This window comes from Cydia strobilella, chromosome 1 (genome assembly GCF_947568885.1).
Source record: "Cydia strobilella chromosome 1, ilCydStro3.1, whole genome shotgun sequence".
Lineage (NCBI taxonomy): Eukaryota > Metazoa > Arthropoda > Insecta > Lepidoptera > Tortricidae > Cydia > Cydia strobilella.
In genome coordinates this window covers 1,908,787-1,935,190 of record NC_086041.1, presented here as the reverse complement: position 1 = coordinate 1,935,190, position 26,404 = coordinate 1,908,787, and the positions used below count along the sequence as shown (strand labels likewise).

The following is a 26,404-nucleotide window of genomic DNA, read 5'->3' as shown; positions in this document are numbered from 1 at the left end:
CGCTCTTATGCACGATAAAATGCCATTACGGTTTTCATTGGGTCCACGCAAAAAACCGAAAACCGCCGTCGGCCGAGCGCGCCCAAAAAAATGTCTTTAAAAGCGCGCGGGCATCGCTGAAATTCCCGCGGTTTCTTACGGTCGGTCATTTGACTCTATCATTAACTCAAGAATTAAACTGAAAAAAAACAACGGGCCCAATAAAGGTATATCTTTTTTGTGACATAAATAAAGGGAATATGGAAAGGGCGCAAAGCCAGCCACCGCCTCGGCTTAATGGCGTCAACACGATAAATATTGCACTCATGAAAATTCAAGACGAGACGAGACGAACTAAAAACAAGTTGGCCTCATCCGACATTATCACCGCAGCGTGCAATAATTATTTATGGAGTTCATAATTTTACGATTTTTAGTGGGCGATATGATAGCCAAGAAGTTCTTAATTACAATTGGTACTCTAGTTACATTACTTTCTAATTTAATAAGTCCAATTACATCTTACGAAAGTTACGAATAGTTAGGCAGGCAGGTGGCTGGAGCCTTCTGGAGAAGACAGGCTCTGGACAGGGACTCGTGGAGGAATATGGGAGAGGCCTATGCCAAGGGCAACCAGATAAGACGTCTGCGGAGAAAGGCTAGCAGTAAGCAGTAAGTAAGGCATACTTAATTAAATAAGTACTTACTTATGAGTGTGGAGTCTGGAGGCGTTTGATGGCATGAAAAAACAATGAATTAAAGAAAGTTACTATGATTTATTTAACGTAATCTCAACTCGTTGTCAAAGTTTCCTACAGAAAAAATTGCCATATATTGCATTAAGTCACATTTAAGTCGTATAGTCGTCGTGCATCAATGGCAATACAGAAAACAAAGTAATTATACATACTAATTTTGACAGACTTAATTTTAAAATATCCGCCATTATCATGCTGTTAAATAAATGAATTATATTTCGTAAGGAACTGATAACATGATCATGAATTCTATTTTATTTTAATGATTAGCCTAGATTTACCTATTAAATTTTAACATCTTAATTATACTAAACAACTTTGACGACCGGTCTGGCCTAGTGGGTAGTGACCCTGCCTGTGAAGCCGATGGTCCTGGGTTCGAATCCCGGTAAGGGCATTTATTTGTGTGATGAGCACAGATTCTTGTTCCTGAGTCATGGGTGTTTTCTATGTATTTAAGTATTTATATATTATGTATATCGTTGTCTGATGTCTGAGTACCCATAACACAAGCCTCCTTGGGCTTACCGTGGGACTTAGTCAATCTGTGTGAGAATGTCCTATAATATTTATTTATTATTTATTTATTTACAATGAAATAAAATGTAATAAATACCAAACAAGTAAAACAACACCGATATACATAATTTAGGTGCGAGCGACAATGGCTGCAGATAAACCGTACGCGGTTTTCGCTCGCTGTTTTCAAATGTAAATATTATTTTAAGATTGTATTGGATAAAAAAGTACTTAGGTAATTTTTATTATTTATCTTAATGTAAATCAGCTCCATGCAGGATGCAGCTAAGCCTTCGACCAGTCCGTAGCTGACAATAATATCTTCCCACCATGTTCCCACCACCCACCTCAGTTAACGGGTTGGCCTATAATAGTTAGTTACCGTTTTATAATTTTATATTGTTAATATTACAGTAGCAGCGCATTATTATATATATAGAGTTAGACCAAGAAAAGTCTGCACTGTTTTTTTTTTTTTATTATAAACTGATCGGCGATTACACCAGAATCGATCGATCTCGAGGCCGAAGATATGAATGGAGAGAACAGACTGAAAAAAGCGCTGTTTTCGAACGCATCTTTGCGTAACCGCATTCTTTATTTGAATTGAATGTGAGCCGATTGTCTATTGTATGAGTGAGGCGAGGGAGTTGTGATTGTGGTTTATCATTTGTTTATAAACTGCCTTTTTTTTTAAAGTTTTTTTTTAAATATACGAACTGCTGTGTTCTCGTAAAACTTCGTATTTTGAAATAAACAACTTCAACTTTGTAAACATACCTAAATGTATGTTAGTTTTCAAAAAAGCTATGTAACGAAACGATATGATACTATTGTTTCAATAGAAACAATTTTAGATAATCTAATTTAAAAATGATTAATCAATTCTTACTGTTATTACGTAGTTTAGACTCAATACGTCACGCTATTTTATTTAGCAGGTTATTGCAATGTAAATCTTATTGAATTGTAATAAGACAGTTATTATTAATCGTAGCGAAATTATCAGGTTATAATTAAGTAATCTGAAAGAACGCTTACGCGCTTGAGCCACAGTATAATTATAGTACGCAGTATTTTAACAGTAGTTTATGTCTGTTTACTCGTGTGATATGTTTTTAGGGTTCCGTACCCAAAGGGTAAAAACGGGACCCTATTACTAAGACTCCGCTGTCCGTCTGTCTGTCTGTCACCAGGCTGTATCTCGTGAACCGTGATAGCTAGACAGTTGAAATTTTCACAGATGATGTATTTCTGTTGCCGCTATAATAACAAATACTAAAAAGTACGGAACCATCGGTGCGCGAGTCCGACTCGCACTTGGCCGGTTTTTTTTTAAATTAGAATCGTACAATACAATTTAAAGTACTGTACAGTAATACGTCAATTGGATTTCATGGTAAACTATTTTGAACAGTAATTTATAATGATTGAATTCCATAAATTCCATTCCATTTACATGTATAATCTGATGCGATCAGCTGATTTAGCTGAACTCATCAAATTACGATACAGAATTGCGAATCAGGATATAACATTATCTGGATCGAGTATTTACATATAAAACAAAGGCATAAGACATTGGAAACATAATATTACAATATTAAATATATTAATGAAAAAATAAAAAAATAAAAAATGAAAAATCGTTTATTGGTCACAATCATTGTGTTACAATTTGAGAAAGGGTTGGGACCTCCTAGTAAGTATTGCAATACTTGTGACAGGAGACCCCGCTCTTCCAGCAGCAAGTTAAGGGTACAACCAATACAATAATAGTTAATTATGTAGGTACAGAAAGTAACAAATTGAATTATAATTAAACTAAACTAAAGTTATAGTTAAGATAACAGTTCAATGCAATGCAATAATCTGAGAGTAGGTACAGAGGAAATAAGTATTTAAGTATAGTATATTAATAACGGGTCACTCACATATTTTAAGTCGAAAAACGCTCGACATGTCTCACTCCGTACCGAGGAGCTCCGTACCGCTCCATCAGGAGCTTGCGTTGACGGTTTTTCGACTTAAAATACGTGAGTGACCCGTTATTAATATAGTTAATATGTCTGTGACTCACGGAAGTTTTGTTATTATAATATTACAATATTTACAATGAATATCCCTACTAATATTATAAATGTCTGTCTGTATTCTTTGTTACTTCTTCACGCTAAAACCGCTGAACCGATTTAGATAAAATTTGGAGATACTATGAGGCCCGTGGAAGGATAAAGGACAGTTTTTATTAATCATCATCATCGTACCATGCAGGACGCAGACGAAGTCGCGGGCAATAGCTAGGACAAATATATAGGTCATATAAAACTCCCTTATAGTTGGTACTTTCATAAAAAATCAAATCAACCCTCAGAGTAATTTTATATTTTATTGCAATATTATTCAGATATCTTAAAATTTAAAAGTGAAATTTAAATGTTGGCCGTCACAAAAACCAACACAATAAATCAGTAAAATCAAAAATGACCATGAAAGTTAAGTCGACACCTGTCTTAAAGTCAAACATTCAATAAAATATCAATCTACATTCAATGCATATCAATGCAGGTCAATGACCTTTACACCAACCTAAATGACCGTTCATTGTAAAATTAACCTTTTGTTACATAACTTAAGATTTATTTTAACCGCAAATGTAAGATTGCTATAAGAAATTAACCAAAATTCAATAGCATCGTAAAAGTAACAAAAAGCACCCTAACGTCGTAGATATTACGTGTGTATTCAAGCGCAAAGTGATCTTTGTGATGTCCGGTAACATCTGCCAAGACAGCTGCCGAAGATTAGAATCAAACCCTTCGGTTTCCTGTCTTTGTCTGACATATGGGGTGCGATAGGGAGGGGCGAGGGTGTTCGAATCACGGTCAAAGTCAGAGCTTTGGTCAGGAAGCTGGGCATAGGTGGTTTTTAACAGACTTCAAAAAATGGAGGAGGTTATCAATTCGATCGTTTTTTTTACAAATAATGACAGGAGCAATAAAGGATTTTCGCCAGTCAGTCTATCAAAATGTCCTCCTAGCTTGATACTTTTTAGGGTTCCTTACCCAACGGGTAAAAACGGAACTCTATTACTAAGACTCCGCTGTCCGTCTGTCTGTCACCAGGCTGTATGTCATGAACCGTGATAGCTAGACAGTTGAAATTTTCACAGATGATGTATTTCTGTTGCCGCTATAACAACAAATACTAAAAAGTACGGAACCCTCGGTGCGCGAGTCCGACGGTTTTTTTATAGCACTCATTTGCCAAGGACCTAGGTAATACACCTACCCCTATCAAAAGTGAGTGGTTATATAGGTAGGTTAGGTACCTACTACATTACCTACTTGGTCCTCAATACCGAAATTCCGGAATACCAGATAATACTTAGCGGTGCGCATTCCTATCAGCAGCTTGGACAAGGCAAGACGGTTCGCCTCTCAGAATTGGTAGGTAACACAATTCAACCACCACTATGTAGTACAATCAGTTGAAAGACTTGGAAGGGAGCTAACCAACACGCCTACTCGCATTACAATTAGTCGACTAACACTTGTAGGCGGTTAATTCGGCACGCAACACGCCTACAAATGCAGTTATCGTTATGTTAGATCAAGTGCAAATCACCTACTGGTTTGTATTTTGTCGCAGATTTCTAGATGCCTTTATTGTATGCTTAACTCTTCGCGCCTTTCTGTGGCCATAGCAATGCAAAGTTAAGTTTTTTATGCTGCACTGCACCTCTTACAAGTGGGATACATAAGAAAAATGCGATATCTAACATGTACCCGGGTCGTTAATTTTATTGTATTGTCCACAGAAGAGACCTTTCTGAAATGTGTTTGACCCACAGACTGCAGTGACAGAGTGCAGGTTAGCCACCATAAACACCGAATTCTATGGTTTCACTTCCACAACTTGTCAATTCAAGGTCGGTGAAGAGTTAGCTTAGACGGTCGCTCAATCGGCGTGTAAAAATAGGTCAAAAATCATTTAAACTCGAACCACAGAAATAGTTAATATATGTAATTATCTTTTATCGGCAATGTTTGCAGTTCATTGTAAAAAAACTATGGCTTACACACAGTATCGCGCTATATTTGGCGTCGCAGCAAATTCAATAGACTATTAATCCTTACCCAATATAGTTTTAATACCCCCAAGCCATCAGACGTGGCAAAAAACCTTGCCTCTGTCGCCTGACCTACTAAGCGACATGCCCCGCCAAACAGCCGCCACGCGAATACAGACCCTATGTTTGTAGAAATATGGATGGCCGAAGCCGGATATAGGTCGTGTGATCATAGAGTTTGTTTGTTTTACGACTTTTTAATAAAGGAAATGTGACTTTGTGGTTTGTGGAGAAGCATATCTTTTTTTTAAGTTACAGGCTGTCAATTTTATAAAAATATTGCATACCTATAGTTGGTCAAGCAAATCTTGTCAGTAGAAATAGGCGCTAAATTCAAATTTTCTATGGGACGATAACCCTTCGCGCCTACATTTTTTAAATTTGCCGCCTTTTCCACTGGCAAGATTTGCTTGACCAACTATATATTTAAAGACGTCTAATAAAAATTACATTATTACAATAACAGAAACACGAATTAAACTTGTTTTATTTTTATAAAATATAAAAAAGTTCAAATGGAATGGTGTTATGAAATCAATATGTTAGGAAACCACAAGGGAAAGGGTTAACTTTCAATTTCATCCCTAAATTAATTAACGAATCTAACACATGTTAATATTTTGTCTGTTACTTTGTCACGCTTTCTCTAAGGAATAAGCATTAGTCACCATCTTAACCCTTTGCCACCTGTTAGAATAAAAAAAAATAAACGTCAGTTGTTTCCCGCCCGGCCAAAGAGATTTGTTTTATTTCTTTTTAATTGTTAATTTGAATGATTGCGGATGCCGCTGTTGTATTTTTAAAGGGTTCTGATTTTAGTGGCCAGCTTCGGATCGGAAGTAACATGTGTCTCTGGTCCGCCGTCAAATTTGATAGTCATTATTTTTAATTTTATTCCACGCTGTCGAGGCTTTTTTAGCTAGCTAACCTACTTACGTAGAATGGAAATAATAATAATCTAAGATATAAAATTAACATATGATGAAGAAAGGTAAGGCCGTTTTTGAACGGTAAACTACCTAGAGGCCCTGGAAACATTAGAATAACCTGTTTATAGTCCTTTAGTGACTGGTTTAAAAAAATTATATACGTGTAAACACTGATAAGACTAAATCAAAAATTATATTATTTAAATATAACTTGAAGAAGACAGACAAACTTGAAGTGTCAATGAATGGAGCTGCCATAGATGTAGTACACCAGGTAAAATGTCTCGGTGTGTGACTTGACTCCCATCTAAATTGGAAACGAGCTGGAGGTTGTCGAGAGCTCTATTGCATCAGCATGCTATGCCTTGCGCTGTCTTAGGGAGGTCATGGGAATCGATCAGCTCAAGACAGTCTATTACGCTTTGATAGAATCTAAGCTAAGATATAGCATTGAACTCTGGGGAAACATCTACCAGTATAATATTAACAGGGCTCTTATAATACAAAAGAGAGCAGTTCGTACTACGTTTCGCATACCTCCATGGGTTTCGTGTAGAATTTTTTTCAAAATTTGGAATTCTCACGGTACCCAGTTTGTATGTCTTGGTGCTGCTCACAAAGCTTCTTAAGAACAAGTCTTGTGAATGAAGAACAGTATGAACGCGCACTAAAAATATGAATTTTGTCCTAGACTCGATTGTTGCTGCGCATTCCGCTGGTCATCAAGTCATAAAGCCTTTATAACAGATTACCTATTACTGAACTAAAAATCATTACGGATCACTCGCTGTTTCATAGGGAATCGAAATTATTTTTATTGAGAGGTTGTTTTTACACCGTAGATGAAATTTTTGATAATTTTTAAGATTTAGGCAAGTTATACATATCTTATCTTTACATTTTATTAAGTTTTTAATAATTTTAGTTTTAATTCATGTATTTCAAACACAATACCTGTATTGTTTTTTGAATAAATATATGACTACGTAAATCCACAGATCATATAATACTAGTACCACACCGTAAATCTATGAATTGTCAGAAGAAAAATGCGGCAAATTTGAAAAATCGCGGGTTGTTTACATTGCTACTGACATATCCAGCTTGACAGACTATATTTTGAATTTTGAATCTCCTACCTATATTTGTCGCGTCGAATACTCTATGACACTCAATTTTTTTTATGGAGTACTAACCTGTCGCGTAAAATATTTGTTGACATTTTTTGGAAGTTTAGGAATTTGAATAATTTCTTCAATTATTTTCTAAATTTAGCCCAACTAAATGAGACTTAAAAGACCGGTCATAGGGCCCATCATTCAACGCGAGTGGTATAATCTGAATGTACTAGTACAAATTCTAATTAAGTCATGCACTCATAATAAGACCGCAGAAATGGCTCTGGAATTCTGGGACTTATTACATAAATTGGCTTGATAGAAAATCGATAAAAAACACCACAAATACACATATATTATATTGTAGCGACCCTAGGTATAGAGACTCTGTCTTTGTACGTTGTCTAGTTAATTAATTATCTATTGTTTATTGTTATGTTAGTGATAATACGTCATGTCTAAAACAATTTCTACGTGCAAATTGCAACTTTACTTCTTTAAACCTATTATGCTTTGATTCTTTATAAATCAAGAAACGGTTAAATGTAAATATTGAATTAAACTCTCATGGTATTCTCACACTGTTTTTCATTTTGTTTCGAAAAAAGGCGGGCTGTCACAAAAACGCGGGAACTCACATTGCTCTATAGTCTATAGTTAACGCTTCATAAGATTTTTTATACAGACACCTGTACTGGGAAGGTGAGGGAGAGGCATCAAGAGGGCGAGTAATAAAGGAGTGAAAAAGCATGATAAAAAACCTAATGATGCCAACGTGAGAATGCGTTTGTACTCTGTAGGCGACTTGTAACGCAATTAGTGTTTATTTCGTTCTTATTACATTCCTGGCTTGAAATGGCATTTCGAGAATAATTATCTATATTGTTTTCACGCTCTTTATTGTGGCTCTAACGCTTCCTCCCCTTTCACAAACTGTAAAGTGAGCTTCAGAAAAAGTGCGCAGAAGTTTCTATGTAGGGATGTATTACACTGCACTATTTTGCTATGTATGAGTGACAATTTAATGCATGTAATTTTGTATTTTCATGATAGGACTTGTACGCTATTCGTAATCTGTACACAAAATGTTTATTAAGTAGGTATGATATATATTTTTATACAATAGAGGCTTAACTGTAGGAAGCCCTTGTATTGCAAAGTTTATACAGTTTATAAATTGAATTGTACGACATGCCGTCTTAATATTACTACACATACTTGGTGACTTGAATAAGAGTCGTAAAAACTTATCCAACATTACACATTAACTAACCCTTATCTGCAATTTGATCAATAAGACTAAAAAGAATCGACCACCTTTTCTATTCAGATCAGATCAGAGGGTCTTTATCTCAGTAATAACTCACCAACTGTCCACTCGCCCCCTTCGTTTTTTCCTCCTCCTTACTCTATGGTCATGTTTGAAGTTCTCACGGAAGTACTCTATGGTTTGTCTATGGTTAAAAAACGCGGAAGGGTTTAAATTATTAGTTTGTTTTCGCTGGCCGTAAGGTGCAGGATCTGTGGGAATAAATGACCCCACTGACATGATTTTTTTATTTCCGGGAAGATGTTTTTGAATTTGGAAGATTCAAATGAGGGTCCGCTGGACCGCGGGTGTTGGGTTACTAGTCTGTTTTGTGTGGATAATGCACGTTATGTGGGGTAACCAGTTTGATCACTTTTGTGGCTAGAAAAGGGTGTCTGACCTCTTTCTTCCTAAGTTTTGGAGTACGTTACGAGAAGCAAGTTTTTATTGTACTGTTCGTAGAACACTGAGAAGTTTAAGTATACGCCATTAAGCTCCGGATAAAGTAAATAATAATATTAGTATAACCCTTTGAAAACATACGCGGGATTCCTTAGGGTCTAAACCTATCGTCGACTACTATGAGTAGTATGTCGTTGCTTTTCCTTTAATATAAAGATACTACGAAGTAGCTCACGATAATTGCTTCGAATGAAGTTTATTTTGAGTATCTTGAAATGTTCTCTGCCAATATGTACAAGCTTACCATACATCTAAGTACTAGATAAAACCATGCACCTGTAAGTAATGTAACTTTAATTATTATCTTAGCCAAAAATCTATATTAATGTAGTTAATGCTAAGTTATTAGTTATTTTTTTTTCTTTTTTTGAAATAAACAGTCATCGCACATCGAATTCGACGTCGACTATCAATTATCAAATAATTATGTGATAAATATGCAGCAAGTTCTGTACAAGTTCATTAGTATGTGCGAAGCGCATTTACGATAAAGTCAAACAGCGGTCCTTTTGGCGCGTATAAAAGATATTAAACCTGAGAAGTTGTTTGTATCTAATACGCAGATAACTCCGATCACCCACGGCTGATTCCAATAAAACCTTCGCCCTTAATCTCGCTAGAAAAAACGTATTCCACAATCCACATGACTTCCGACTCAAATCACAGCCAACAAAAAACAAAAGACAGTGACTAGTCGATTTACATACGAGATTAGACGAATAAAGAGTTTTTGTAAGTTTTTTCTTACGAAAGTGAGATTATGGCAGGTGCCTGTTTTTTAGTAATTAATCAGGTTTGCATCTGTTCTGTAATTACTGAAGGGTTAATCAAATATAATAAAGAAATTAGAACGCTGGCCGGCATGTGTTTTGTCTGATTCGGCCGTTTGATACAGCCAGTAATTATGGACTGAATTAAAATGCGTGTCATGTCAGATTGCCGAAAAAGCGATGGTGTATAAGAAGCTAAATGGACTCGGGTATTAATAAAACAGGGAGACATGAAGGCATAAAGGCTGGGTGCATTCTTTGCACTCATAATTAGGGTTTAAAAACAAAACAATAAAATTGCGTAGAAATTACGGCAACGTGCAACGTATGTCGTATCATTTCTTCATATCAGGAATTTATAGCCGAAAACGCCTAATTTTTTCTTACAAAAAATGACAGTTAAATATATTTAAAAAACAATTACCACAGACAAAATAAAAATTGAAAAGCCACAAATGCCCGAGGCGCCACTTAGGCCCTTTACACATGTTCCCATTAGACTGTCTAATTGATACCGCACCCTGCGGCTAGTTAGCACCTCACTTTCGATCCGATAGGTATTAAAAAATATCGAACGTATGTTGAGCAACCGTAATTTTTCAATTTTTAAGGGTTGGCCGAGTAAAAAAAATCGTTTAAATTGTTATTTCATCTATTCGTCAGGTTGGAGTATTTTTTAAACTACGGGCCAATTCAAACAATGATCTAGATGTCAACTAGATATCCACTAGATATGAAACAGAAACGATAACGAGATATTTAAGAAAGTCATGTCAAATTTGACATTTTCGCGATTCCGAATGTCCTCTTAAACGATCTCTTTAAGATTTGCTTAAGATATTACGTAGACATCCAATGGATATCTAATGGATATCCTAAAACGTCGCAATAATTGTAGCGTAAAATGACAATTGGTTTCTCGAATCGAACTGCAAAAGATAACTAGTTGATAACGTATCTATTAGATCTCGTATTGTTCTCGTATCTAGTAATTATCACGTTGTTCGAATTGACCGGTAACTTTCGACTAGTTTGGACTGGAACTGGATTGATACCTAATTTGTTTCTCCGTTTATAATATAGAATTTTATCTAGCTATCATTGAGGAACATATTAAAATTGAACATTTGGATCAAAACCCTTTTGTAAAGAAATTTATGTTAAAATTGTAAATTTAATTTTTATATTATTTATGGTTGGTATTGTGAATAATGATAATATTAATTAATATGAATTTTAAATGAGCGGCGAGTAAGGTTGCCAGAGCTCGAGGGAGAGGAGTGTTAGGATCGGCAACGCGCATGTAACTCCTCTGGAGTTGCAGGCGTACATAGGCTACGGAGACTGCTTAACATCAGGCGGGCCGTATGCTTGTTTGCCACCGACGTAGTATAAAAAAAAAAAGATTATTTGTATATCTCGTATTTGTTGTACAATATTTTATGACATTTGTAAAAACTGATTATGAGCCTTAGAGAGCTTGAAATAAATGTATTTTATATGTTTAGGTGTATTACACCTACTCGAAAAGGCATACGATCGAGTACCCCGAGAGGTTTTGTGGTGGGCTCTGAAAGAGAAATGCGTGCCTGGGAAGTATGTTGTACACGCGTCCGGTACACGATAACACGATAGACTTGTACCAGGGCTGTAACCTACCTCTTCCTGCTTATTATGGACGCTCTGTCGTCGGACATACAGTAGGAGGCACCTTGGTGTATGCTGTTTGCTGATGACATTGTGCTTGTGAGTGAAGACGGACTCGAGGTACAGAGCAGACTTGAGAAATGGCGGCGAAAACTGGAGAATGGGGGCCTGAAGATCAGCGGATCAGCGGAACATATGTTCTGCGATTTCGGCGGTCTCTCCAGTTTCGCTGCCATGGAACTCGATGGCGTTACATTGCCGTTCTGCTCCGATTTCAAGTACCTCGGTTCGCTCGTACAGTGCGATGGCGATATTGACCGTGACGTGAAAAACCAAAACCATCATAAGACCTGTCGTCATGTATGGATTAGAGTGTTAGGCCCTAAAGGTGACTGATGAAAAGATATTGCAGGTAGCGGAAATGAGAATGTTAAGATGGATGTGCGGTGTGACAAGAATTGATAGGATAAGGAATGAGTATATAAAAGGAAGCCTGAAAGTTGCACCCATAGTAGAAAAAGTAAGAGCGAATCGCCTAGCGTGGTACGGGCATGTGATGCAGAGGGATGAAAGTCATGTGACGAGAAAGGTATTTCGAATGAATGTGGAGGGAGGTACGAGGAGAGGACATCGAGGAAAAGGTGGATGGACTGTGATGATATGAAACGAACGCGAAAGAATGATGAAATGAGCGGCAAGAGAGAGGCATGGAAGTAAAAGATATGCTGCGTTGACCTCAAATGAATGGGATAAGGGCAAGCGAATGATGATAATGATATTAAACGTACTGTTTCTTAAAAACTGTACATATGAAAAAACCCTTTGTAAAATGTACTCAAATAAAAACTATTGTCCACAGAAACGACGCTTCTTTTCCCCCGTTTTTGACGCGATTTCCTAATGTTATTTACCTAAAATTACCCGCTACCGTTACTATACCGCCACAATACCTTCCTATTTGCTACTAATACATGTAATTTGATAGGTCATTGTATCCCGTTAATTATACGCTAATGTTGTCTCTCTGCCAAGTTGCTAACATATTTTCAGCAGAGTTTATACTCGTATTAATAAATAATTTTCTTGTCACCCATACAAGAAATATTCACCTACCTAATTAACTTGTCCTATATTCGAGGTATTTAAATGTCAGTAATAATTTTAATTATTTATATAATTACCAATTGCAGCCGCAAACGAATAACATCCATTAACTTTCCTTAATTCACTATTAAAAGTCCACAAAACAAATAAAACACGTAATTCAACAACCATAAAACGTCTTGTTCGATTTTTTATTCATCGCAACCCTGGACTAGCAACCATCTGTCAGTCAACGGTAGAGTTGGGTCAACCCTTCCCTCAAACACTAAATTATACACATCCGTTCTACAGCGCAATTTCTATCCTATTTATTATTAGTTAGGTTTGAATTTTAAATGGAATAGTGCTTCAGCTATTTGTGCGGTTGTAACTTTTTTCAATTTAAATTTCGAATGTGTTACATGCTTAAATGTTGACCACAGATACGAGTAGTACGTATATTTAAGTTCTACAATGGGGTTGGTTGATCGAAGCACTTTACATATGGCGTCAGCATTAGGTTTTTTCTGTCTCTAGTTTTGTTCTATGGGATTTATAATTTGACACAATTCACAGGTAAAACCTAATGCTGGCGCCATCTATAAAAACCTTTGCTAGTTGCCAACCACCTGGTTGGATTGGAATGGAATAGCGGCTTCCTATAGCTCACCAAACGAAAACCAAAAATTGCCAATCTGTACCGGCACAGCATTACAATTTATTCTTCCATCATGGTCGCGTTTTTGTCACTTGTCATATCATGCGTCACTTTCGCACTTACGTACTTGTTAGAGCGTGACAGGTATGTTGACAAATGATAGACAGCCGTCCAACTTAGCCGCGCTGGGGAAATAATACGTGTATAAGCGTATTTTGGCTTATCGAGCGTTTCTTTTTTTTTGTCATTTTTTTTATGTGACCTTTTTTGCCTCTTTCGTGTTACTTCTAGTCAGGATCACGAGCCCTTTTCATCCTTATAGGAGAAAAAAAGTGTCCAAACATTGCCATACTTTTCTTAAACATTCCTTTTTGTTACCGCCATACAAAGTATATAGGGAAATGGTAACACAATAGGAAAAAAAACCTTGGGACATTTTTAGGGTTCCGTACCCAAAGGGTAAAAACGGGACCCTATTAGTAAGACTCCGCTGTCCGTCTGTCCGTCTGTCCGCCTGTCTGTCACCAGGCTGTATCTCATGAACCGTGATAGCTAGACAGTTGAAATTTTCACAGATGATGTATTTCTGTTGCCGCTATAACAACAAATACTAAAAAGTACGGAACCCTCGGTGCGCGAGTCCGACTCGCACTTGGCCGGTTTTTTTCTATCCCGTTAGGATCGAAAAGCTCGTGATTCTGAGTAGAAATAATATAAAAATTATGAAAACATACAAAATTAATGAAAGTGGAATTTATTTAAGAACTTGTCAAAAACCTGTTAAAGGTACATTATGTATAAGTTACTCTATGGTTTACTAAAAAGGCTAGTGGTGCACTCTGGTGGCAGAATATTGCAGTAATATCCCCTATATTCAAGAAATTATGGTTGTCAAACTTTTAGGTGTGGGGTCAATGAACCCACATAGGTTCATTGACACCATAAGCGCGGTAGGTTGAAAGAGGGTGATAAAATAGGAGAGAAGGAAAGGAGAAAGCGATAACGAACGGGGTTTACTAATAGTTACCTCATGTAATTATGTAATTATTTGTAAGAAATGTAAAACGTCTAAACTTTCATAAAATAAATAAAAATAGGATATAAGGATAAAGTAATATGAAAGTAGAGGAATGAATACGACCATTTTTAATCAGTGCTTTTTTATTATTTATAGAGATATAATAGTTATTTGTGCAACAAGAGAGGAAAGTTGGTTTTTCTTGCTAAGTTAGAAACTTGAGCGTAGCGAGGGACTCAAAAACACGAGATGTAAAATAACTGCTCTCGTGTGACACATATAATTTTTCACCTCAGTAGTGAGAACATATTAATGGTTAAAATGTATTTCGAATTACACAGAATAATACAGAAAAAAACCGAATTTGTAATAGAAGTATGAAGTGGCAGTTCATGGTCTTCACTAAATTAAAAAGCTAATTTGTTTGTTTGGTCTCACTTTCTTTACTCCAGGGAGTGACGAAAGTAGGCTTGTTCGAGCTGCTGAGGTGAAAACATATTTACTTTAGTATAAGAGATCAATTAAGTATGTGTAGTTATTAGTGTGTGGCGATCAATACAAGATGATTTGGGAGCCTTAATGTGATTTAATACATCACAATACCACACACACTCTCTCACACACACACACACACACACACACACACACATTTACCTAATGCCTAATTAATCACAAATAGTGGTGAGACGAATAAAGTTTGAGCATCCCTGAGAATTAAATTATATATGTATATGTTTTGTAATTTTAAAATAAATAGTTAAGAAGTTATTAAAGAAAATAAACAGAAAATGACCACCCCCCCCCCTTATCTCCGAAACTACTGGGTCTAAAATTTTGAAAAAAATACACTAAATAGAAAACCATACACTAAATAGGAAACCAGAGACCAGATAGGAAAACGTATTAGGAATGTGCAGTCAAGCGTGGGTCGGTCTTAATTACTTAGTTTTTGATCCGACTCCTACGGGTTTTTTTATTTCAAGACATGTCACTCACGTTTCACCTAAAAATAATTGTTCCGTTTGTCAAAACAAAGTTTTGCACGGAACACTAAAAAAATACATTGTTAAAAATTGTGTTATGTACGGAACCCTCGGAACGCGAGTCCGACTCGCACTTGGCCAGTTTTTTTTGTAATTGGATTTCGCTTGGGGTCGCAAATATAAAAAAAACTAATTTTAAGTGTTACGTTTACGTATAACAAAACTTTCCGCTCAACTATGGCCCGCAAGTGTGGGACCACCATAATGAATAACAATGTTCGTTTTGGTTCCTATTATTTTGGTTTTTTTCTCCTATTTATGACAACATTTTGCCCCAGAGATGCGTCATTGAAATAATAATTACACCTAGGTACCTAAATTGAGATATTCGAGTTAATTATGGTTGGGAGATTTTGAGCTACAGTTAGGTGTTTTTATGGTTCTTTATATATTGACTCGCTTATGGTGTTTTTAAGTACACGTAACATAAGGAAAATAAAATTAATACTTGTTTGTTTTTAAAGTGTTCATGACAACAACATTATGTTAGGCTAGGATGTTAGATTATTTGCAATGCATTATTTAATGTTAATAAATTTTTCCTTTTTTTATTGTGGGACGTACCACATTATTACAATCTATCAGGTGGTCAAGGTTGTGAACCTTAATATGCAGATGTCGCTAGTGACGTCGTCACAGTTGCAATGATTAAATTCGCGTTGATTGATGGATGGTCAGCTGGCGCAATTGGTAACGCATTGGACCGGCAATCCAAGGATGTGGGTTCGAGTCCCACGTTGACCAGAGTTTGAACATCGTTGATTTTTTCATTGTAATTGACATATGTATACACAATTTATAGATTGCATTATTTAATGTTTTATTATCCAGATTAATGAGCAAAATATACTATGGAATTGACTAGATAATATGTAGCTAAGGATTCTCGACTCCGTTTTCCTAATAGTTAATATAAATTAACTATTTTTGATAAAGAAAGATCAAATAGCAAAATGGTTCAATACTTGTATTTTATTTTTAGGGTTCCGTACCTCAAAAGGAAAAAACTAAACCCTTATAGGGATCACTCATGCGTCTATCTGTCTGTCCGTCTGTCATAGCCTATTTTCTCCGAAACTACTGGACCAATTAAGTTGAAATTTGGTATACATATGTAAATTTGTGACCCAAACACGGACATGGAACGTAAACAAATGAATTTTAAACCTGGATGCCACTATTGGCGGGTAAATGAGAAAATTAAAAAATAAAGTTTTTCAAACTATATCATGTTACATATCAAATGAAAGAGCTCATTGTGAGAATCTCAGCTACATTTTTTTTATAATTTTAAGATAACCAATTTAGAAGTTATTCAAGAAAATAGACAAAAAATTACCATTACCCTTTATCTCCGAAACTACTGGGTCTAAAATTTTGTAAAAAAAACCCAAAATAGATCTTTACCTATAGATTACAGGAAAACGTATTAGAAATGTGCAGTCAAGCGTGAGTCGGACTTAATTACTTAGTTTTTGATGCGACCCCTACGGGATTTTTAAAGACATTTCACTTACGTAACTCACGTTTCACATAAAAAATACATTGTTTAAATTATGTAATGTACGGAACCCTTGGAACGCGAGTCCGACTCGCACTTGGCCGGTTTTTTAAAAGTAGGTACGACCTACAACCTAACAAAACCTAACAAAATTTATGGGATATCATTTTCACAAAATATATAAGGGGAATTAAGTACCTATTTAGTTAGATATAAGACCGCTAATTTACAATTTAATTTCATACTTATATTTCTTTATTATTTTTTGTTTTGTGAATAATAATAATTTGTCGAGCATGTGCATCGTGAAATTCCTTTGATTTAACATTATTTTATCAACTTTAAGTGCAGTCTTTAAACTTGAAAATAGAATTCTTAACCTGTGCAAAGACAAGACCTCTTCAATAGCGGTACTAAAAGTTCTAGGTGAAAGAACAGTTAGAAAGTTAGACTAATATTAGCTAAAAAACCTTCTCCCAATTTTTAAACCCTAGAAAACTCACCAAACTGACAATACACTAATTGCACACACATAAACACACACACATAGAGCAGCTTCGCCATCGTACACTCCGTCTGGAGGTCTCGCCTCAACTAACCGACACTTGATAAAAAGTTCTGTACAAAAACACGCACGCGTAACTTTGAACTTTAATTGTAGGTTATAAAGTTGATTTAAATTTTTATAGACAATTTGGTGTCTGTCAAGAATGTCAAGATGGTTTGATGGTCGTGGAGGTACTGAGGGACCGGAGGCTGGGTCGCGTATATATTGACCTATGGTCATTTTCGTATGACGCACTATGATAAAAGGTCTGCGGAGATTTGTGTTACGCGTCCGCTTGTGGTTGTAAATAGGTAGCCAAGACCCGGTTCTTAATATTGCCTACTTTGAAAATTTCATACTTTTATAAGTGTGAATGGGTTCAAATCTTACGTCCATGTAGGTATATACGCTAGTAGGTATACATAATAAAAATAACAATAACGATGGGCCTTCTTTGGTGCAGGTTACCTTAGGAGTCCCGGGCAAGCTCGGCAGAACTGCACCTTCCCATACAAACGTAGTTCCGCTCTCATTTTAAAACTACGTGTTGGATTGTAATGAAACTTTGCACATACAATGAAATGAGGTATATCTAGGTCTGAAATTAGTATATGCAGCTCCAGTTTATAAAACAAACGAAATAAAGCAAAAACAAGTTAAATTCGCTGTATTTTTTTAACTTTGGTATCTGAAGCTACATAAACTAATTACAGACATAGATATATACCTTATCCTTTTGTAAGTACAAAGTTTCAGAGCGATCTCGGGAGTCGTTTTTAAATGAGAGCGTAACTACGAAGAACCAAGCTTGCCGGAGACCCTTAGGTAAAAGCACTAATCATTGGCTAATTACACGAAAATTGGCGGCACTGCATACAAAACAAAGGAAGCATCTTCCTATTTCAGACATGAAGTTTCACAATTTTTTTCGTAACTTTTTAGGGTTCCGTACGGGACCCTATTACTGAGACTTCGCTGTCTGTATGTCCGTCTGTCAACAGGCTGTGTCTCATGAACAGTGATAGCTAGACAGTTGAAATTTTCACAGATTTCATATGTATTTCATTGTGTTGCCGCTTTGTCTTGTCTGTTGCCGCTATAACAACAAATACTAAAAAGTATGGAACCCTCGGTGCGCGAGTCCGACTCGCACTTGGCCGGTTTTTTACAGATTTTTACATTCATGTGTAAAATAAGGGTCCTATGTGTACAACCCAATAAGAGCGTAATAACAAATCTTTGTTGCTTAATCAGTCCGTGGCGTAGCGGCGCTCAGTGTCCTCAGACCCTAACTTCCGGAACAGATTGACAATGGTCGGAACTGAACGGGACGGAATCTCGGGCGAAATTCCGACAGTGACGTCATAGCTACAGGGCCATGGCCAATACCAAATTACTGCGTCACGTCGACACAATTCTTACTCAATGTAAGATAACGGAAACCAAGATACGACCCGTCTGATAGTTTTTAGGGTTCCGTACCCAACGTACTACGACTCCGCTGTCCGTCTGTCTGTCTGTCTGTCCGTCTGTCTGTCTGTCTGTCTGTCTGTCTGTCTGTCTGTCTGTCTGTCTGTCTGTCTGTCTGTCTGTCTGTCTGTCTGTCTGTCTGTCTGTCTGTCTGTCTGTCTGTCCGTCTGTCAACAGGCTGTATCTCATGAACCGTGATAGCTTAGACAGTTGAAATTTTCACAGATGATGTATTTTTGTTGCCACTATAACAAGAAATACTAAAAACAGAATTAAATAAATATTTAAGTGGGGCTCCCATACAACAAACGTCATTTTTTGCCGTTTTTTGCCTAATGGTACCTACACGCGGGGCCCGTGCCCAGGGCCCCCATCCTCTGGGGGCCCCGAACGACAGACAGTAACAGGATATTTGATTACCCATAATCTTAGAGACCAAACGGAGAGGCCTTGTCTGTAATTTTCTGTACAAAAGTCTGACGATTTTTGCGGGGGAGGGGAACGTCAAATGTATACGTAACGTAAAAATCGGCATGTCAGATAAACGTCAGTCCATACATTGTGTATGACCATTGGCCGACTATTTTCGACAGAGGGAACCCCTGTTAATGGCTACTCCGTTTGGTTATCCTCTAAGCCCATAATAGTCTAATTGGATTCACTAGAACTGATAAAATTAAAACAAACCTAACTTAAGGAAATAGCATAGGTACCTACCTCTATTTTAAATGATATTTATGGCATTATAATAATAAATTAGCATATTTACTGCAGTTTGAATTATAGGTGTGTACTGTTATATCTTTATTTACATTATAAGGATAACATAATACGATTATATATACAATAAATACATTAAGTATAAGTATATCTTTGCTTTTGCCGTTGATAACCTTTACTCTGACCGAGTTTCCGAAATCAAGGCCCCTTTGACTGCATAATAATTAATAATTATAAATATGACGTTCGTAAATATAAACCTTGAGGTTCAAATGCTTGATAAGCTACTATTTTGGGGGAATTATTACATCTACTACCTACCTACTTATCTTTTTGGACGCTTTCTGCTGAATCTCACAAATTATACCTCGTTTTTTTTTTACTAGCCTATTATGGTGTCCCACTGCTGGGCAAAGGCCTCTCCCCTTGTCTTCCACGACTCGTTTTTTTTAACATAAGAATAGACTACACGATCTGACGTGTCTTTTTATTGAAAAACGCTTTAAAAAAACCGGCCAAGTGCGAGTCGGACTCGCGCACGAAGGGTTCCGTACCATAACGGAAAAAAACGGCAAGTAATCACTTTTGTTGTATGGGAGCCGCATTTAAATATTCATATTATTCTGTTTTTAGTATTTGTTGTTATAGCGGCAACAGAAATACATCATCTGTGAAAATTTCAACTGTCTAGCTATCACGGTTCATGAGATACAGCCTGGTGACAGACAGACAGACGGACAGCGGAGTCTTAGTAATAGGGTCCCGTTTTTACCCTTTGGGTACAGAACCCTAAAAAGTACCTTATTATTACTTATGAAACTAAAAGAATGAAGAATTAAATTAACATTATATGCTTAATTGTTCATATTTGCTGTGATTTTTATTCAAAAGTGTTTTTCAATAACAGACAGAAAAGCTCCAGTAACCTAACTTTCGGGTACATTTTTCAGGCAACTTCATATACCTATAACTACCTAGGCGGTATCCAGGAGATTTGCCCAGGCTGGAGACTAACCATTGTTTAAAAAAGTAAATACAAAAAAAACTTACATAGCCATTTGTCATACATTGTTGTAGATAGATTGATAGATATATTTATTTCTAATTGGAAATTACATGTTATTTTCACTTAAAAATATCACAAATTCACAAAAAGTTCGTCAAATGTAAACAAAAATAATAATAAGCAACAAAACAAAAAATAGGAAAATCATACAAACCAATAATGTGAACAAAAATAAATAAAATTTATAGATAAAATAATCAAAATTCCGAATTTAAGTAATTTAAATATGAAATGTCAAATTTTGTATATAATACTAGGGCTTCCTAGTTAATCTAATGTCAGAAAGTCATAAAACAATGTCAAAAAATCAAATATAATACAATAATATGCAATACAATACAATAATACTTAGTTGAGTACTAAGATTATTTATTTAGTTGTGATAATATATATATATGTATATATATATATATATATATTTATAGGTATATATTTGTGTTTATATGGATATGTATTGTATATATATATATATGTTTATTTTATATTCTAGATTACAGGTTTTAATTATTTACGTTTGTAATAATTGAACCATAATTTACTTTCTGTTCATAGTGTTCGTTTGTCTATCTTGATCTGTTTATTGTTTCATTCTCAATTGCTCAAAGGTTGTCTGGAAGAGATCCCTTATAGGGATAAGTCCGCCTTTGTACATTGTACATATTTATGTTCTTTTATTGTGTTTGTAATCTGTCTTATGTACAATAAAGTGTTTACATACATACATACATACATACATACATACATACATACATAATATATAGTTAGGTGATATTGGAATGTTGATATAACAAATATTTTGTGTATGGCACTTTTTTTATTAAATTGGTTCAGGTCTCTCGGGCTTCCCCTACATATACAAAATAGTAATAATACTAGTTCATGAGACATCAAAAAACCTGCTATTAAATGTCCGAATGGCAGTCCCAATTAACACTGTAGTGCGAACAAGCCTTCACCTTCGTGACTCATTGTGTATAAAGTAGTTGACCGTGCCAAGTCAATCGTAGCAAGAATACGTCGGTCTTATAACCAGAGGGTCTAGGAACCGGTTTTTTTGAAAAAAGAAATAGCCACATATTTTTAATTATTGTATGCTCTTTACGTGGGACTGTCATTTATTTTAGTAAAATTTTCGTATCATTAGATTGTTTCATTAAAATTGAAATCATAAACTAAAGAACGAAAAATTACGTAATAATAACGGTTTTTTTATGAAGAATATACAGATTCTTCATTTAAAAAAAACCGTTATTATTACGTTCTTTTTCGTTTTGTTTTTTTTTATGAAGAATATACCGATAGAAGCGCTGGTGGCCTAGCGGTAAGAGCGTGCGAGTTGCAATCCGAAGGTCGCAGGTTCAATCCCTGGCTCGTACCAATGAGTTTTTCGGAACTTAATTATGTACGAAATATCATTTGATATTTACCAGTCGCTTTTCGGTGAAGGAAAACATCGTGAGGAAACCGGACTAATCTCAATAAGGCCTAGTTTCCCCTCTGGGTTGGAAGGTCAGATGGCAGTCGTTTTCGTAAAAACTAGTGCCTACGCCAATTTTTGGGATTAGTTGCCAAGCGGACCCCAGGCTCCCATGAGCCGTGGCAAAATGCCGGGACAACGCGAAGAAGATGATGAAGGATATACCGATTCCGTGCCTTGCCAGAGAGACACTCCTTTAAAGAGATTGAAACTCTGTAGAAAAAAAAAGCGTTCCTGTGAAACTGACGGTTGCCTACAAAAAACTATTAAATACGGAACCCTGAAAATAGGTAGCATTAGAAGTTCTCGAGATATTTAGCGATGTGACAGACAGACGAGCATAGTCAGATAGTCACACCATAAGAAGTAATTTTACCTCTTTGGTACGGATCCCTTAAAACGTGGAGAATACTATATGGTTTGCTACATAACGCAAAAACCGGCCAAGTGCGTCGGCCAGAAAGTATAATTAAATGGGTAATTAATATTATGCAGCCAAGGTACCAACACAACTCAATCTTAAAAAAAAATCCTTACCTTTCTCTGTTATGGCCGCCGATTTCCCCTTTCCTCTCTTATTCTTCCGTATCACGATCTTAGACTTGTGTTTCACGTTGTATATCTGGTTCGGAGCGTACACCTTCGTACCGTCATGACCATGGCTTTGGGGCTTCATTTTCAGCACATACGTCGGGTACTTGTGTCCATACCCGTGGCCACTTTGATCATATCCATGCCCATGCCCACTTAGTCCGTAACCATGCCCACTCTGACCATACCCATGCCCACTCTGACCATAACCATGGCCAGCATGACCATAATGTGGCTTTTGATAGCAAGGCTTGTGATTGTGGTAATATTTATGCACTGATTTCTTCCCGTATCCGTAATCACCGTGGTATTGATAGCCATGGCTATTGTCACAGCCGTGGTCATCGTGACCATGACTATGGTCGTTACCTTGCCCATATAAAGATTGAAATAGGGCGTCTAAAGCTTCGTAGTATTCTGGAGAATGGGTGGGGGAAGGAGGATGGTATATGAGGGGAGTTTTAAGACATCTGTTAGCGTTTTGAGCTAGGATAAGTAAAACTGGAAACGTTTGGATTACACTGCAAATTGTGTCGCCGCTAATTGTCATTTTATCACTTTAAGAGTCCAAAATTGTATCGAAGAATATAGTCATATATAGTTTAAAACGTGCAAGTTTTGTGCGGTATTGCCAATGAGTATCCAGTAGATATTATTTTAATAAAAATAAGTTAATAGTCCAAACAATTGTATGGTTTAAATATGACTGACCACTTGACCAGTGTTGGGTTCAAACAATAAACCCATTGTTGGAAATTGGGTTATCTATAAAATCGGCAATTTTCCGATTCATATAGAAATAATTTTATACTGTTAGGCAATGGGTAATTTTGGTAACAAACAAGTGTGATGCAACATAAATTCGGCCTATTTTCTAATAATGATATGTGCAATTTTCAACCAAAAGGGTACTTATTGTCGGTTGTCAATAAGGCGCTATTTCCATTTAGCTTCAATTCGAAATCAACCTCATCGACGAGCGACGATGTGGTACCTTTTGATTGAAAACGTCACATATAATTGTTTTAAGGTTAGAAATGTGTATCTACATTTCTACATTACAATAAAAATATCCGAATCCGCTGGAGAGACGAAGTGCAGAAAGACCTCAGCGAACTCGGTGCCGTCGACTGTACAGAAACGGGTTTGGACAGAGTAGCATGGCGGTCTTTGGTGTCGGAGGCCAAGATCCACTTCGGGTCGTCGCGCCACAGCAGTTACTTACTGCAAGTAAGTAATAAAAAAATATTTTAAAATTTTTTATCAAAGGAAAAAATGGAAAAAGTTACACTTCCAGCAGTAATTTGGAGTATCGCTCGCAGACGTATCTGCATGTTAAAAAATTTATTTTAAAATTTTCCTTGTTATTACAACTTTTTTATTAGTAAGCAAATCACGATTAGATGAAGATAGATAGATATGATAGATACCCTTTTAAAAATAAGTGCGACTAAAAACAAATTGTACGTAAGGGAAAGGCAGGCAGAACGAATCCGTTAGGTAAAGCGAACCTATACTATCGTGTAAATCAAGAGTGAATAGGCTGTTACTGAACCGGTGAGCTCCATCTTAGGCCCTGTCTTCACTTTCCATCAGGTGTGACTAGGGCCAATCGCCGATCAGTTTATAATAAAAAAAAAAATCTTTACAACTATAATATACTGGCTTAAGAAGGAAAATTAACAAGCGCCTATGATTCAAATGAATTATTGTATTTTAAAAATGACATTTACTTCTTTTGCGATATTTTATTTTTGTTTGACATTTAATGATGATTCTAGGGCTACAGGCTATCAGTCCGCCGGACGATATCGGCCTGTCAGTTGTTCGGAACTGTCAAATTTTTGTTCTAACTGACAGGCCGATATCGTCCGGCGAACTGATAGTCAGTGGGCCCCTATTGCTTAGATTGACATCCATTTTTGACATGTTTTTGTTTATACATACTTATATGACGATCCTTATTGGGAGAGAAAATTATTTTAATTAATTTTATAATTTTTTTAGTATGTAATGTTTGACGAACATGATAAGAAGATAAGCATCCCATATAACCATTCCGGTCGCAGAATCATCAAAGTAGTAACTAAATGTCAGATGTGTCGAAACGGTGTCGTATCCGTTACTACACTTTGCGACTGTGTTCAGTTTTGGTAACTTAGTGTGGTCGCCGTGTGCACACAATGTGGCCAGAATTGTTTCAGTAACTAAGTGTCGTCGCCGTGTGTACACTTTTCGGTAACAAGGTGTCGACACATTGTGTACACTTTGCGTTCAGTTTGTGACCAAATCTCTACACAATGTGTCGTAACGGTTACTGAAATGTTTCGAAACATTGTGACCGCAAATGACAATATAAAATACCTCTTGAAAACGAAGGTTTGTCAAACTGTCCATTAATAGCAGTGTTGCCAGATCGTCCCAAATAGGACGATTTTCCGTCCTTTTTAATGCCACACCGTCCCTTTGTCGTCCCTTCCGAACTACCGTCCCTTTTGGGCATCGAGCGTCCAGTATAAAAGATTTAATGCCATGTTGTCAATGATTGACGTTATGAAGTTCGGGTCTCTACCTTCGCTTAGCGCCTATCCTTTTGAAGGTATGCCTTACAGTATTAAAAACCTGTTACGAAAAGGGGACCAACCATTGGCGCAAGTAGCGAATCGCATACAAGAACTGTCGAAATTGAATAGACTACTTGCAACAAATCAGATCCCGCCCTCAAAAACGAAATTTTACTGGAAACTGGTGAAAAAGTTTTTAAGAGAGTCAGAATTAATAAAAAATACTCGATATCTAAAAACAATAAGTTAATTTTTAACAAGCAGAAACGTCTGCGATCGATGCTATTAAGCTTAGAATAAATTTAAAAGTGGAAATATTACTGCCTTGGTTGAGACTTGAACTCACGGCCTCTGGATAGATACTCCAGCGCTCTGCCGAGGCATCCAGAGGCCGTGAGTTCAAGTCTCACCCAAGGCAGTAATTTTTCCACTTTTAAATTTATTCTAAGCTTAAAAACAATAAGGACAAGTGGTTTCTAACTACTGACAAAAATTTAACAGAAATGCAATACGCTACTTGTGTAGAAGGAAAAATAAAAGTCTTCGGCGGGAATATAAAAAACAAATATATTTTTTTTGAGTTGCCATTTAAATCATCAAACATAAACATATATGCCACAGCGCTCATTTATGAAAATGAAGAATTGAGAGAATATAATTTAGACGACATTAAATGCAAAGTTTTTGCTATGGATTGCAATACCGAAATGGTATTCTTTCCAATATTATCAACGCTTCGATAAATAAACATTAATTATTAACATTCTCTAAGCATACTTTTTTTAACCCTTATCTTGGCAAGGCTCAAAATATTTTAAAGTTTAATATTTGTTCAGTGGTTGACCATACTAAACTATTATAAAATAACAAGAAAAAAACCAGGGTTTTCCACTTTACGAGTTTTCGCCCGGGAGGCTATTGGCCATTAAAATCGGTTCGTGGCTCGCAGTCTATATATTATATCACAACCATACGTTTGTACTTATTTAATACTTATTTAAAACTTAAACTACTAAAACGAATTGCTGAGATCATTATACAGG

General features: G+C 36.3%; 1 protein-coding gene and 1 non-coding gene across 4 annotated transcripts in view; one reads left to right on the top strand and one right to left on the bottom strand.

Annotated features, from left to right (window-relative positions):
* Window positions 1-17,649, bottom strand: part of LOC134747835 (venom protease-like) — a 45,878-nt gene extending 28,229 nt beyond the window's left edge. For all 3 annotated transcript variants that reach the window (XM_063682521.1, XM_063682591.1, XM_063682645.1), the window contains exon 1: window positions 17,430-17,649. In XM_063682521.1, coding sequence (XP_063538591.1) covers window positions 17,430-17,490 — 61 coding nt within the window. In that variant the 5' untranslated portion in view covers window positions 17,491-17,649. The remainder of the gene's footprint in view (window positions 1-17,429) is intronic.
* Trnaa-ggc (transfer RNA alanine (anticodon GGC)) lies at window positions 16,098-16,169 on the top strand. The gene has a single exon. It is a non-coding gene; the product is annotated as a tRNA-Ala (tRNA).
* Window positions 17,650-26,404: the final 8,755 nt, after the last annotated feature.